The sequence below is a fragment of the Pecten maximus genome, chromosome 6 (assembly GCF_902652985.1).
Source record: "Pecten maximus chromosome 6, xPecMax1.1, whole genome shotgun sequence".
In the NCBI taxonomy this organism is placed as follows: domain Eukaryota; kingdom Metazoa; phylum Mollusca; class Bivalvia; order Pectinida; family Pectinidae; genus Pecten; species Pecten maximus.
In genome coordinates this window covers 8,164,424-8,178,760 of record NC_047020.1, presented here as the reverse complement: position 1 = coordinate 8,178,760, position 14,337 = coordinate 8,164,424, and the positions used below count along the sequence as shown (strand labels likewise).

Below are 14,337 nucleotides of genomic sequence, written 5' to 3'. Positions count from 1 at the left end.
CTACCACCCAAAGATAAATAACACTGACCGTCCATCCAGAGAGGATAGTAGGTACCACATCCGTGGTGTTCCACACTTTCACTGTTGTTGGTCAGGTCACCTCCAGCTTCTCCAACGAACCTGAACCACTTCTCACGGATCAGGATGTCACACAGGCTTTCTTCGTACACATCTTCTATGTGGTCTGGTGATCGTCTATAATCCACATGGAGCTCTTCGTACGTAACGCATGGATCTGAATGGACAAACGAACATAAATAATATTACTTTTTACTGATATTTTATCAAGCGCTATGGATTGATTAATGTGTTTGGAACTGCAAACAAATCACATGTTTGATAACTAACATGTGTTTCATGTAATTGGCTGAAATATATTTGCACGTGAAGGTCTGACATAGTTACTCATAGTGTCGTTAATACTTGTCATCGTTACTTATGTGAAGGACTGGCATATATATGTGTGTTTGGTTTGGTTTCGTTTTTATTTGTTAAACGTCTTATTAACAGCTGATGTCAATTAAGGATGCGAAATGCGTGCGTGTGGTGAGTGCGTATGTGTGCTTTGGGAGGCTGCGGTATGTTCGTGTTAAGTCTCCTTGTGATAGTCCGGCACTTTTGCCGATTTATAGTGCTACCTCACTGAAGCATACTGCCGACGACAACCAGCCGGACACCCACCCGGTCACATTATACTGGCAACGGGCGGACCGGTCGTCCCACTCCCAAAATGCTGAGCGCTAAGCAGGAATAGCAGTTTCCCTTTTTAACGACTTTCTTTATTGGCTATGGAACAAAACCCAAAGCCTTCCGTACAGGGGCGAACGTTCAACTGAAGACCAAAAGTGAGGCATTGTGAAGCGAGACATTAGGAAGAAGAAAGTTGTTCAGATAAAAGAGAAAAGTTAAGATCCCATATTTAATCGCCTCTTGCGATCATACTATAGGGCAGCGGGTACAATTCTTACGACCTACCTGCAGGATAGAACTAACAAGTTCACAACCATCAATGAACATTATCAAAGATAGCAATAAACATAGTCTTTCTAGTAAATGGTTAGCATGGTTACTCACGTCAGCGGCTGGTATGATCGAGTCAATAAAAAATAAGGTTATTCCCATCAATGACTGACATGTTCACCCCCGCCAATGACATATTGTTACTCACGTCAATAAATAATATGTTTACTCACGTCAATGACTGACATGGTCACTCACGCCCATGACTAATTTTGTTACTCGCGCAAATGATTAATTTGATTACTCATGTCAATGACTGACATTTTCACTCACGTCAATGACTAGTAAGGTTACTCACGTCGATGGCTGACATGGTAACTCACGTCAATGGCTGACATGGTCACTCATGTCAATGGCTGACATGGTTACTCACGTCAATGACTGACATGGTCACTCACGTCAATGACTGACTTGGTCACTCACATCAATGACAAATATGGTTACTCACGCCAATTACCGCAATGGTAACTTGCCATTGTCAGACACGTCAATGATTGATATGGTCAGTGGCGTCCATTACTGCCATTGTCACTTATGTCAATGATTGGTTTGGTCACTGACGTCCATTACTGCCATTGTCACTTATGTAAATGATTGGTGTGGTCTCTCAAGTCAATAACTGGCGTGGTCACTAACCTTCATGACTGGCATTGTCAATTAAGTCGATGTTTGGCGTGGTCACTTAAGTCAAGGTCTGGCGTGGTCACTTAAGTCAATGTCTGGCCTGGTCACTTCCGTCGATGACTTGCGTGGTCACTCAAGTCAATAACTTGTGTGGTTGGTCAATCACGTCAGTGACTGGCGTGGTCACTCAAGTCAGTGTCTGGCGTGGTCACTCAAGTCACTCAATGTCTGGCGTGATCACTTAAGTCAATGTCTGGGCTGGTCACTTCCGTCGATGACTTGCGTGGTCACTCACGTCAATAACTTGTGTGGTTGGTCAATCACGTCAGTGACTGGCGTGGTCACTCAAGTCAATGACTGGCGTGGTCACTCAAGTCAGTGTCTGGCGTGGTCACTCACGTAAATGACTGGTGTGGTCACTCACGTCAATGACTGGTGTGGTCACTCACGTCAATGACTGGTATGGTCACTGAAGTCAGTGACTGGCGTGGTCACTAAAGTCAGTGACTGGTGTGGTCACATAAGCCAGTGACTGGCGTGGTCACTCAAGTCAGTGACTGGCGTGGTCACTAAAGTCAGTGACTGGCGTGGTCACTCTAATCAGTGACTGGCGTGGTCACTCAAGTCAGTGACTGGCGTGGTCACTCCTGTCAGTGACTGAAATGTTCACCTGTGTCAATGACTTACTTTAGTACACGGTCATTCACGTTAATGAATATGGTCACTCGCCTCACTAACTACTAATAATATTAATCTCTGTCTGTATTCTTGGTCTAATAATGCATACGGCACATGATATATAACAAAGGATCAGTAATCGTTTACCAACGTACCTGCTGTTACTAGATGACAGCAAAAGAACAAAACAGTAAGACAGATCCAGGCAGACTGTCGTAGCGACATCCTTCTCTCCATATTTGTGAGAGAAATCCAGACAACACTGCTGATCAGAATTCACTTCCTGTTCACACAACAGGTATGGTCTAACCAGCAAATACATTCAATGGAACGAAACACATAATAGAATTATACATATACAAATGTAAATGCCGAAGGTCGATACCGATTGACTGTTGTTCAGTCTTACGTAGAATATGTAAAAATATTTCGTGTTTTTCATAAGACGAAATACTTGGTAGTCACATGTCGGTGTTGTACGTATTGGGGTTGGTCAATCGTTTTAACTGGATAACTCTCAAGAATGTCTGTAAACAGTATTTGATACCAAGTTTGATGACTTCATGTTCCTAACGTGTCATGGAGAGTTGATTAAGCATATGTCAAAAAGGTTTTTAATCAAAATGTTCGTCACCATGAACATATTTTCCACCCAGTAAAGATCCGAAAATCATTTAAGTCATTTGAAATCGACTTTTCTATTAGCTACATTATCTTAATACAATTTATACTTTTGAAATGGTCTTTTTCCACTCTCTATACTACCTTACTTGTAATACAATTAAGGCTTTTGGAATGGTCTTTTCCATTCTTTTAACTATCTTAATACAATTAAGGCTTTTCGAATGGTCTTTTTCTATTCTCTATACTATCTTAATACATTTTAGACTTTAAGAATGCTTTTTTCTATTCTCTGTAATACCTTTATAGATAGACTTAAGGTTTTTTGAATGCTCTTTAACATTCCTTGATACATTTTAGACTTCTTCGATTTTCTTTTTCGTTCTTCACATTAACTTTCAGTTTTGCATTAAAGATGCAAAAAACGTCATGATATATTTTCGTGGACTTTTGTGAAGGTTATTTTCTTAATTAAGCAAGCAATATACCGATGATGAAATCCAATGAATGATGAAATCTCTCTCTCTCTCTCTCTCTCTCTCTCTCTCTCTCTCTCTCACCATTAACTCTCATGATCATTCTAACCATTAACTCTCATGGTCATTCTCACCATTAACTCTCATGATCATTCTAACCATTAACTCTCATGATCATTCTAACCATTAACTCTCATGGTCATTCTCACCATTAACTCTCATGATCATTCTAACCATTAACTCTCATGATCATTCTAACCATTAACTCTCATGATCATTCTCACCATTAACTCTCATGATCATTCTAACCATTAACTCTCATGATCATTCTAACCATTAACTCTCATGATCATTCTCACCATTAACTCTCATGATCATTCTAACCATTAACTCTCATGATCATTCTAACCATTAACTCTCATGATCATTCTCACCATTAACTCTCATGATCATTCTAACCATTAACTCTCATGATCATTCTCACCATTAACTCTCATGATCATTCTAACCATTAACTCTCATGATCATTCTAACCATTAACTCTCATGGTCATTCTCACCATTAACTCTCATGATCATTCTCACCATTAACTCTCATGATCATTCTAACCATTAACTCTCATGATCATTCTAACCATTAACTCTCATGATCATTCTAACCATTAACTCTCATGATCATTCTAACCATTAACTCTCATGATCATTCTAACCATTAACTCTCATGATCATTCTCACCATTAACTCTCATGATTTTTCTTACCATTAACTCTCATGATCATTCTCACCATTAACTCTCATGATCATTCTAACCATTAACTCTCATGATCATTCTAACCATTAACTCTCATGATCATTCTCACCATTAACTCTCATGATCATTCTAACCATTAACTCTCATGATCATTCTCACCATTAACTCTCATGATCATTCTAACCATTAACTCTCATGATCATTCTCACCATTAACTCTCATGATCATTCTAACCATTAACTCTCATGATCCATTAACTCTCATGATTTTTCTCACCATTAACTCTCATGATCATTCTAACCATTAACTCTCATGATCACCCTAACCATTAACTCATATGACCATTCTTACCTATATCTCACAGTAACACATATCTAATATTTGCGCGACTACTGACAGCAATGTATCTAAAACTTCCTGTTTGACGCTACATGTGTATTTATTCAGGGTCAGGACCAAAGGCAAAGCCAGCCAAATGTGCAACCAATGCGACGGACACTTCATACAAATATTATACAGCTCCTTGTTGAGTAATACATAAATTGCGACTCCTTTTTTTCATGCCGTAGGTAACATAATCCAGTTGTTCAATTGTATAGTACAGTACGAATAACTAGTTGGTTTTGGATTATAACCTTAAGATTGACCACGGCGGTAGTTATTTGTACTGAAGAGCAAAAGGAGTAACCAAACCCGCGATAAGGTAGTGTCCGACAATTTAAGCTATATCCTATGGCACTTCACTTTCTCATTTGATGGTAACCAGGATGTTTCGGTACGGAATATTTCTACTGGGACTGGTATCTAGTGCACTGGCAGGTAAGGGACGTTTTTATTACAAAAACAATAATATTTAAAGACCTAACTTATCACATTAATATATCAATAGATAGTAATTGATTAGTTGCTACCGAAGTCATTCCTCCTATATGGACGACACAAATATATCAGACCTTTCAACAAATGATTTTATAGTTTTTAATACATAATATTGCTTTAATTTTCTACATTATTATATACTTTTCTATGTACTTTATATTTAATGTAAACAAAAAAGCAGCATTGTTGGTATTTGAATACTTATAACTTTTATACAGTATTTATGGTTTATATAGACAAAAAGCAGCATTGTTGACATTTACTTCGATTTTAATGGATGGACAAAATAATTTGTGTTGCTAGTTTTTAGTGAAATAATCAGATAAAATCACGTATTTATTTCTGTAGTGTTCTGTATAATGCATTCAATACTGAATAAAGTTTGCTGACACAAGTATTCCATCTAAAAAAACATAAGGCATTCTGACCAAACAATTAAAGCTACAACAAAAGGAAAGGATACGAAAACAAGACATCAGACACTTAACATCAGAATTGTGTCTGTGTTTTGATTGTCCCCCAAAACAATATAATATAGACAAGTATGACATTGGCAATTTGTTTCTTCAGTTTGCCGTTTCTCCATTTGTAAAGAATTATATCATTAAAGGTTTCAGTTAAGAATATGTAAACAATATATCTAATTCAAAGAATACCAAAGTATTAATTAGTCGTTGAAAGCACATGCATGTTAATAGGGTATTTAAATGTGGATTTAACGATAAATATCCGGATTTAGCAAGTGACAGATTACAATGAAATAAAGATAGGAAATATATCATCATTACACCACACATACAGGTAATCATGTATTGCCATGTTGCTTTTTTATTGCTTTGTTGATATTGTTGTTAAAAGTTGATATCGTTATGGGACTTCCATGTCTAAATCAGCTCAACTATAAAAAAAAGTATCTTGCAAGGCACATGTTCTTGTAAGGTAGGTGTCCAGGTCTGAAACAGCATAGTAATGATCATTATTATCCCCAAGACACAGACCTCTGACAGGTAAGTACCCGGGTCTGATACAGAATAGTAATAATCATAATATTCCCCCGGACACAGACCTCTGACAGGTAAGTACCCGGGTCTGATACAGAATAGTAATAATCATAATATTCTCCCGGACACAGACCTCTGACAGGTAAGTACCCGGGTCTGATACAGAATAGTAATAATCATAATATTCCCCCGGACACAGACCTCTGACATGTAGGTACCTAGGTCTGATACAGAATAGTATTAATCATAATATTCCCCCGCACACAGACCTCTGACAGGTAAGTACCCGGGTCTGATACAGAATAGTATTAATCATAATATTCCCCCGGACACAGACCTCTGACATGTAGGTTCCTAGGTCTGATACAGAATAGTAATAATCATAATATTCCCCCAGACACAGACCTCTGACATGTAGGTACCTAGGTCTGATACAGAATAGTAATAATCATAATATTCTCCCGGACACAGACCTCTGACAGGTAGGTACCTAGGTCTGATACAGTATAGTAATAATCATAATATTCCCCCGGACACAGACCTCTGACAGGTAAGTACCCGGGTCTGATACAGTATAGTAATAATCATAATATTCCCCCGGACACAGACCTCTGACAGGTAAGTACCCAGGTCTGATACAGAATAGTAATAATCATAATATTCCCCCGGCCATATACCTCTGACAGTAGGTACCCGGGTCTAATACAGAATAGTAATAATCATAATATTCCCCCGGACACAGACCTCTGACAGGTAAGTACCCAGGTCTAATACAGAATAGTAACAAGCATAATATTCCCCCGGACACAGACCTCTGACAGTAGGTACCCGGGTCTGATACAGAATAGTATTAATCATAATATTCTCCCGGACACAGACCTCTGACAGGTAAGTACCCGGGTCTGATACAGAATAGTAATAACCATTATATTCCCCCGGATACAGACTTCTGACAGGAAGGTACACAGGTCTGAAACAGCATAGTTATAATCATTATATTCCCCCGGATACAGACTTCTGACAGGAAGGTACACAGGTCTGAAACAGCATAGTTATCATCATTATATTCCCCCGGATACAGACTTCTGACAGGAAGGTACACAGGTCTGAAACAGCATAGTTATCATCATTATATTCCTCCAGACACAGACCTCTGACAGGTAAGTACCCGGGTCTCGAACAGCAGAGTAATAATTGGTATTTCCTTCAGACACAGACCCCTGCCAAGCTGATAACCATGTCATTATGAACGACCCAACCCGATTCACAACTTACCAAACTGTCCAGACATCCGTCCGATGTGACACTGACTTGGTGAAGCAGTGGTACCGGATCCCGTTTGGTTCTGTAGCCACAACACCACCGCCTGTTTACAGATGTGGTACTGATCAGCCTGTGTGGATCCAACCAGAAAGTAGGGGCCAAAGTTTACATGTAGCTTTAATTCCGTTATACTTATTGAATTAAGGATACCGACGATTATATTAATTAATTCAGATATTTAAGGTTTTCTAGTACGTACTGTTACTATAAAGCATCCTGTTATTCTTTTAACATTGAAATACTAGCATCCGTTGAAAATTACTCTGACGGCAACCATTTCTTTGATCACTTAATATACCAACCTTGACAAAAAAAATACTTTTAATTTGTACATATAAACATTGTAGAAATGTTCTTTTAATTTTGTTGCTATACAATTCGATATATTGTTTGTAGAACAACCAATTACATGTTCTTATAGAAATGCACATGGTGTAAGGGAAATAATCAGCAGTGGTGAGTCGTCATGAATATAGATTCGTTTGTCATTAAATGTTTTATTTGTCAATGAAGTAGTGGCATACTCTTCTAGTCGTAAAGCAAACACTATGAGTACACATCAAAATAATGGATGATTGCTATTTCAGCTTTACCGGCGACGGGAGAAAGCAAGTTAGTGACAATATGCCTCAGGACACAATCTGACGTGTGTGCCGCTACTGGATATATCGAAGTGAAAAATTGTGGATCTTTTTATGTTTATGAGTTGAGGCAGCTGAATCCAGATTATTGTAATCTCGCCTATTGTTTAGGTAAGTTAAACATGACCTGGGGGAAATAATACATAATTATAAAATCAATATTTCTGTGATCTCGCCTTCTGTTTAGGTAAGATAAACCTGGTCATGATTAAATAATACATACATGTAAATATGTGTAAAATCCAGAATTCCGTAATCTCGCTAACTGTTTAGGTAAGTTTAACCTTGTCAGGATGAAATAATTTATAGATATGTGTAAAATCAAGATTTCTGTAATCTCGCCAGCTGATTAGGTAAGTTTAACGTGATCAGGGTAAAATAATACACACATAAATAAATATTTGTAAAAACACAATAAGAACAGCAAAACAAAAATTGCCTCAAACTAGTCAGGCGAACTAACCGAATGCAACCCCAAGGTAAAAATCCTAGTTATGTGTCTTGGTTCTTGCCCCAACGTGAAAACCCTAGTGTGTGCTTTGGACCTTGCCCCGAGGTGAAAAACCCTAGTTGTGTCTTGGTCCTTGCCCCAAGGTGAAAACCCTAGTTATGTGCCTTGGACCTTGCTCCAAGGTAAAAATCCTAGTTATGTGTCTTGGTTCTTGCCCCAACGTGAAAACCCTAGTTATGTGCCTTGGACCTTGCTCCAAGGTAAAAATCCTAGTTATGTGTCTTGGTTCTTGCCCCAACGTGTAAACCCTAGTGTGTGCTTTGGACCTTGCCCCGAGGTGAAAAACCCTAGTTGTGTCGTGGTCCTTGCCCCAAGGTGAAAACCCTAGTTATGTGCCTTGGACCTTGCTCCAAGGTGAAAACCCTAGTTGTGCCTTGGTTCTTGCCCCAACGTGAAAACCCTAGTGTGTGCTTTGGACCTTGCTCCAAGGTGAAAACCTTAGTTATGTGCCGTGGTCTTTGTCCCAAGGTGAAAACCCTAGTGTGTGCTTTGGACCTTGCCCCAAGGTGAAAACCCTAGTTATGTGCCGTGGTCCTTGTCCCGAGGTGAAAACCCTAGTTGTGTGCCTTGGACCTTACACCAAGGTGTAAATCCTAGTTATGTCTTGGTCCTTGCCCCAAGGTGAAAACCCTAGTTATGTGCCGTGGTCCTTACCCCAAGGTGAAAGCCCTGGTATTGTGCTTTGGACCTTGCCCCGAGGTGAAAACCCTAGTTATGTGCCGTGGTCCTTGTCCCAAGGTGAAAACCCTAGTTGTATGTCTTGGTCCTTGCCCAAGGTGAAAACCCTAGTTGTGTGCCTTGGACATTACACCAAGGTGTAAATCCCAGTTATGTCTTGGTCTTTGCCCCAAAGTGAGATTATGAATTATCCTTTATTATCGTAGCTGTTTGTTTTTACGAGATACTTTATTCTATTTCTTTCTGGAAAACATACAATTGACACTCCGTGTACCATTCAGTGAGGTAGCCGCATATATTACAGGGATACCGTTATCTCAAAATGACTCAATAACCCAGCTGACACACTAGAGAACAAAAAATGTCAGAAGTGCTAGCTCGGGTATAAATAGATCAGCTTCAGTGAGATATCCCCTTTTATTAGATGCTAACACCACGGAATTTTACAATTTCAGAAGCAGACTCCAGCACAAAGGTACTGCCTTTTGTGACAACATCTCTGGTTGAGGGTACGACGACGATACAAGGCGGTAATACATTCCCGAGCAAAACTATACTCTTCACGTGTGACTTGGAATATAATACTGACGTAGATCCGACGGCGTTGTACTATGATGTTGTATGGTACATCAACGATCAAGAATTAAAACGATTGACCGATCTCAGTTACTCTTCCTTTTTATCCGATGGAAACCTCAGAGAAAATGATTGGATAGAACAACACTCTCTCCCTATGCAGGTAAGACTATTTTACAGGTGTTTTTTTTGTTTTTTGTTTTCTTCAAAAATTGACTAACATTTATGGACATGTTTCTTATATGTTTCATAACCATCTAACCTTCCTAATAACAACTATAATCTTACTAATCTACACCATTCTGATTGTTGGGAAATTATATTGGGAAAATATGTTTCAATTGTAAACTTGCTAACCATTCTGTCATTTATTTTCTGTCTTGTGAAGTAAATAGTGAAATATCTTCAATCCTAATCCCGATGGAATAAATCTAGGACTTTTCATCCAAATTCGTTTAACGATTTACCTATAATTAGCGCTACTAGTCACACGAATGTCGAATTGATTATTAAGATTTGCGTTTAACAATCGTGCATTTGTTCTAGTCATATGAATTTTTTTTATAAACCTAATAAAATCCTAAGATTGGTTCTGTACAAAAAAGACCCGAAAGCCCTTGAAATTTTATATTTTATACTGTATATACCACTATCATCTTACCAGTACTAGAATTAGTGAAGATAGTTTGGTCACATTATACGCAAACATTACAAAAGGTCTTGGAGTCATACCAACTTGTGGCACCTCATAAAATTTTAGGTGTAAGACCGGAAATGAACTGGGTAGCTTTTGATAAAGATTTCATAATTCTTAATAAAAATAACTCTTGGTAATTTTCTTGAAAGGTGGTAATAATAAATGTCCTTATCATGCTTAAGCCTCAATCTATCCTTACATTCAAATGTAACACCGTTCCTCACCTTCATCCATGTACTCTTTCCAAAACTTACATCGGAATAGAACAATGGACAGTTTCCCTGAGTGCCATTCGTTACCGCAACAAAAAGAAAGTTTTAAACGGAACGAGAACTGTTGTTCAGCATCAAGGTAGAAATATGTGTAAATACAATGGAGATAAAAAAAGTAAGTATTACCCTATGTCAATGGGTCTGTTTCCTTGTATGGATCTCCTGTTGGACATCACTTCTTTGTCATTGCTACACTTACGTCATCTTCTGAACACCACATCTGTCCTGCTTCCCAGATTACTTCTTGGTTTATCAGGTGATGTCACTGACTTGATAACATGATTATTTCTATTCTTGAGGTAACCATTTCGTTCAAAACATTCCTAACTAGTATATCGAATACTCCTTGTGTATTCACGAATATGGGAGGCGTAAGTATGGGTATATCATACCTCACTCCATCTATGATTAGTTACATCGGACACCGTCCATGTACTAAAACTCACTGCCTTTTATTTAGAATCACTGACGAGTTCAAGGAGGACGAAACACATGTATGGTGCAATTTAGTTCATTTTAACTCTTGTGTGTCTTACACTCAAATAACTTTAAAATAAAAAAAAATAAAATACTTATATGGTGTCAGTACGTACAATCATTTTGATTGATAAAGATTGAAGGTGGTAGACGCTGCTGGGGTACATAAGTTCCTAAGTTTTGTCGTAACGTACAACCCTTATCTAATTTTGAAATCAAATGTAGAAAATTCAGGAATTCATTGAATTATATGGCTAGAATTATCTAAAAAGACTGTATTGTGTAGTTAGTTCCGTTTTGGTTCTACTGTATTTTACTTCCCTTTCGTACTAACAGATGGTAATATGTTGCGTCCTTTGTACAAACATTTGCCTTGTCTGACATAATGGCATGAAAGACCAGAGCGAGTAAACAGGTCATTTTATCTGCGCAATTCACCTAGCTACAAACCATCAACTTTTAACATTATTAATCATTGTATCAAAATACGTCCTAAAACAATATTGGAATTAATTAAAACAATCTTCAAGATCTGATGTGTGTATATTGTTTAAAATAAGCCGAGGGCTTCCATAAGCTTATTCCTTGTCAGATGTTACCAAATGAATAGTCCTTATGAAATGAAAAAAAGTCTGCTCATCACTATAATATCACTGACATTGGTGCTGTATTATATATTTTTCGTTTTTATGATTTAAATTTATAAAAAAAAAGGTTTGTACATGTATACTAGTTACACAGCTAGGAACATTTTTATATGCTTCGATATCAGGTAGCTTGTGCCATAGAAGCGAAATCTGGAGTATCTACGGGTACGGGAAACTTTGAACGCAGTGCTTCTTTCTTTGCTGGATTCAAGGTTGGTTGTAAAAATAAGTCACTTCTTGCCGAATACCTGATTTTTTGCTTGATATTAATGGAGAACTTAATACAGCGATAAACAAAAGTGTCTATGTCTTCTCGTTTAAGTTAACGAAGAATCAGATAAACTGGTAATGGTAATGATGGTAAATATTCTCTATATTCTAGGATTTTCAAGTTGTTTCGTTTCACGTAAAACGTATCATTTGGTTATTGTTTATGTTAACAGGCGGAACTATCGGGTGACACTCTTCAGGAAAACGGCGAGTTAGAACTGGCAGTACGGCTGACTGTTCCTCTAGGATGTATGTACGCGGGAACAGACAAGTACGTTAATACATCTATTGTGTTTTTTGTTCTGATACTAATGATAGAACTCGGGGAAACCTGTGTACCAAATGTACCAAAAATAGGCCTAAAGTATCAATCAAATACAGTTGATTGTTAAGTATATTCTAGATTATATTGGCTCAGAACGGAAACTTCTTATCATCCTCGCAAAAGCGTAGAAAATTTTCATAGTAGCTATTTGTTATAGATGATGATATGCTTATACTTTTGAAGTTAGTATAGTTGATACAGACCATAGGGAACTTCTGTTGTCACCGTCCTGACATGATGGGTATCGTCGAAGAAGACCCCTACCCTAATGATAATATTCCCATAAACAAGGGTATCCTTGTAATTCTTTACCAATAGTTACAATTAGTACGTTGTTTTATCAAAGATTAAAGTTCAGTATAGTATGTATATCTCTGGAATTGACGATTTTGATTTTGAAACATGGTCCCGCTATCACATCGGTATTTATTTTTGTTTCTATATGTGGAAACATTAGATATTTCGCAAAACGCCAGTGCGATCTGCGGACGCAGTTTTCACTCTCTTAACCGTCACAGGATGTTCTGTTCTCGATCCAATTGCCATACTTCAATTTGTGTTAAGTATCATGCAAAAGCAGATTTTGTGCTGATATCAAATAAAATGTTTAACATAGAATATAAATTTAATTTAGCGTCCAGCAATATGAAGAGGACAACTGTTTTATGGACATTCGAGTGGTTACACCAAGTATAGATACAGACCAGTGTACACTAGGTGGAGTCACCAACAACGCCATCACTTTTACCCCTCACATTTGTACAGTAAAGATATACCACACTACCTGGAACACTACAACTGTGATGAAAGTTCACGGAGCTCCGGACAATATTATAAACTCTGGACACCGCTCGGCAAGGATACAGTTACGTAGTGACTTTGTCCCTGCACACAATGTGTGGGAAAATGTATTCAGTGAAATCATAGAGGTAAGCGACTAACTAATAGGCTTACTGAATATTTCATGAAAACAAGAATCTATCAACTGCAGTCAATATCATTAACTATTTCCTTAATTTCTGACATCGACAAATATACATGTAATAGCGTAATTTAATCTAAGAGAGAGAAAAGTAGTGGATTTTAAAAGGGATGTTAGAGTACCTCATTAAATGCATCATCCGGTGTGTGAGAACACCATATATATACATCAACTTTGAGGTGTGAGTGCTTGATTTATACATCAACTTGGAGGTGGCAGTGCTTGATTTATACATCAACTTGGAGGTGTGTGTGCCTTATTTGTCTGATTTATGCATTAACTAGAAGGTGGGAGTACTTAATTTACCTTTTAATTTGGAGATGTGAGTACCTGATTTATATATCAATTGAATGGTCGGAGTGATTAATTTATACATCAACTTGGAGGTGTAAGTACCTGATTTATGTATTAACGTGGAGGTGTGAGTGCTTGATTTATGTATCAATTTGGAGTTACGAGTGCCAAGGAGGTGGAAATGTCAGATTGCTGTATCAACTGGGAGGTTGAAGGTGTCTGGTAAATGTATCGGCTGGAAGGTGCGAGTGCCTGATATACAATTTATGCATCAGCTTAGAGGTCGGAGTGCTTGATTTATGCATCAACATGGTGATGGGAATTCTGATTTATGTATCAATTTGGAGATGGGAATTCTGATTTATGCATCAACTTGGAGTTGTGAGTACCTGATTTATGCATCAACATAGAGGTGCGAGTGCCTGATATATGTATCAACTTGGAGTTGTGAGTGCTTGATTTATACATGTACATCAACTTGGAGGTGTGAGTGCTTGATTTAAACATTAACTTGGAGGTGTGAGTGCTTGATTTATACATCAACTTGGAGATGTGAGTGTCTGATTGCTTTACCACTCTAACTTTGTGTTTGTTT

The 14,337-nt window shown here is 37.9% G+C and overlaps 1 protein-coding gene across 1 annotated transcript in view; it reads left to right on the top strand.

Moving 5' to 3' along the window:
* Window positions 1-4,789: 4,789 nt before the first annotated feature.
* The window catches only part of LOC117328864 (von Willebrand factor D and EGF domain-containing protein-like), a 36,299-nt gene continuing 26,751 nt past the window's right edge, over window positions 4,790-14,337 (top strand). Inside the window, exons 1-7 of the mRNA XM_033886449.1 lie at window positions 4,790-4,988; window positions 7,260-7,463; window positions 7,960-8,124; window positions 9,658-9,941; window positions 11,997-12,083; window positions 12,315-12,412; window positions 13,101-13,395. Coding sequence (XP_033742340.1) covers window positions 4,925-4,988; window positions 7,260-7,463; window positions 7,960-8,124; window positions 9,658-9,941; window positions 11,997-12,083; window positions 12,315-12,412; window positions 13,101-13,395 — 1,197 coding nt within the window. The 5' untranslated portion in view covers window positions 4,790-4,924. The remainder of the gene's footprint in view (window positions 4,989-7,259; window positions 7,464-7,959; window positions 8,125-9,657; window positions 9,942-11,996; window positions 12,084-12,314; window positions 12,413-13,100; window positions 13,396-14,337) is intronic.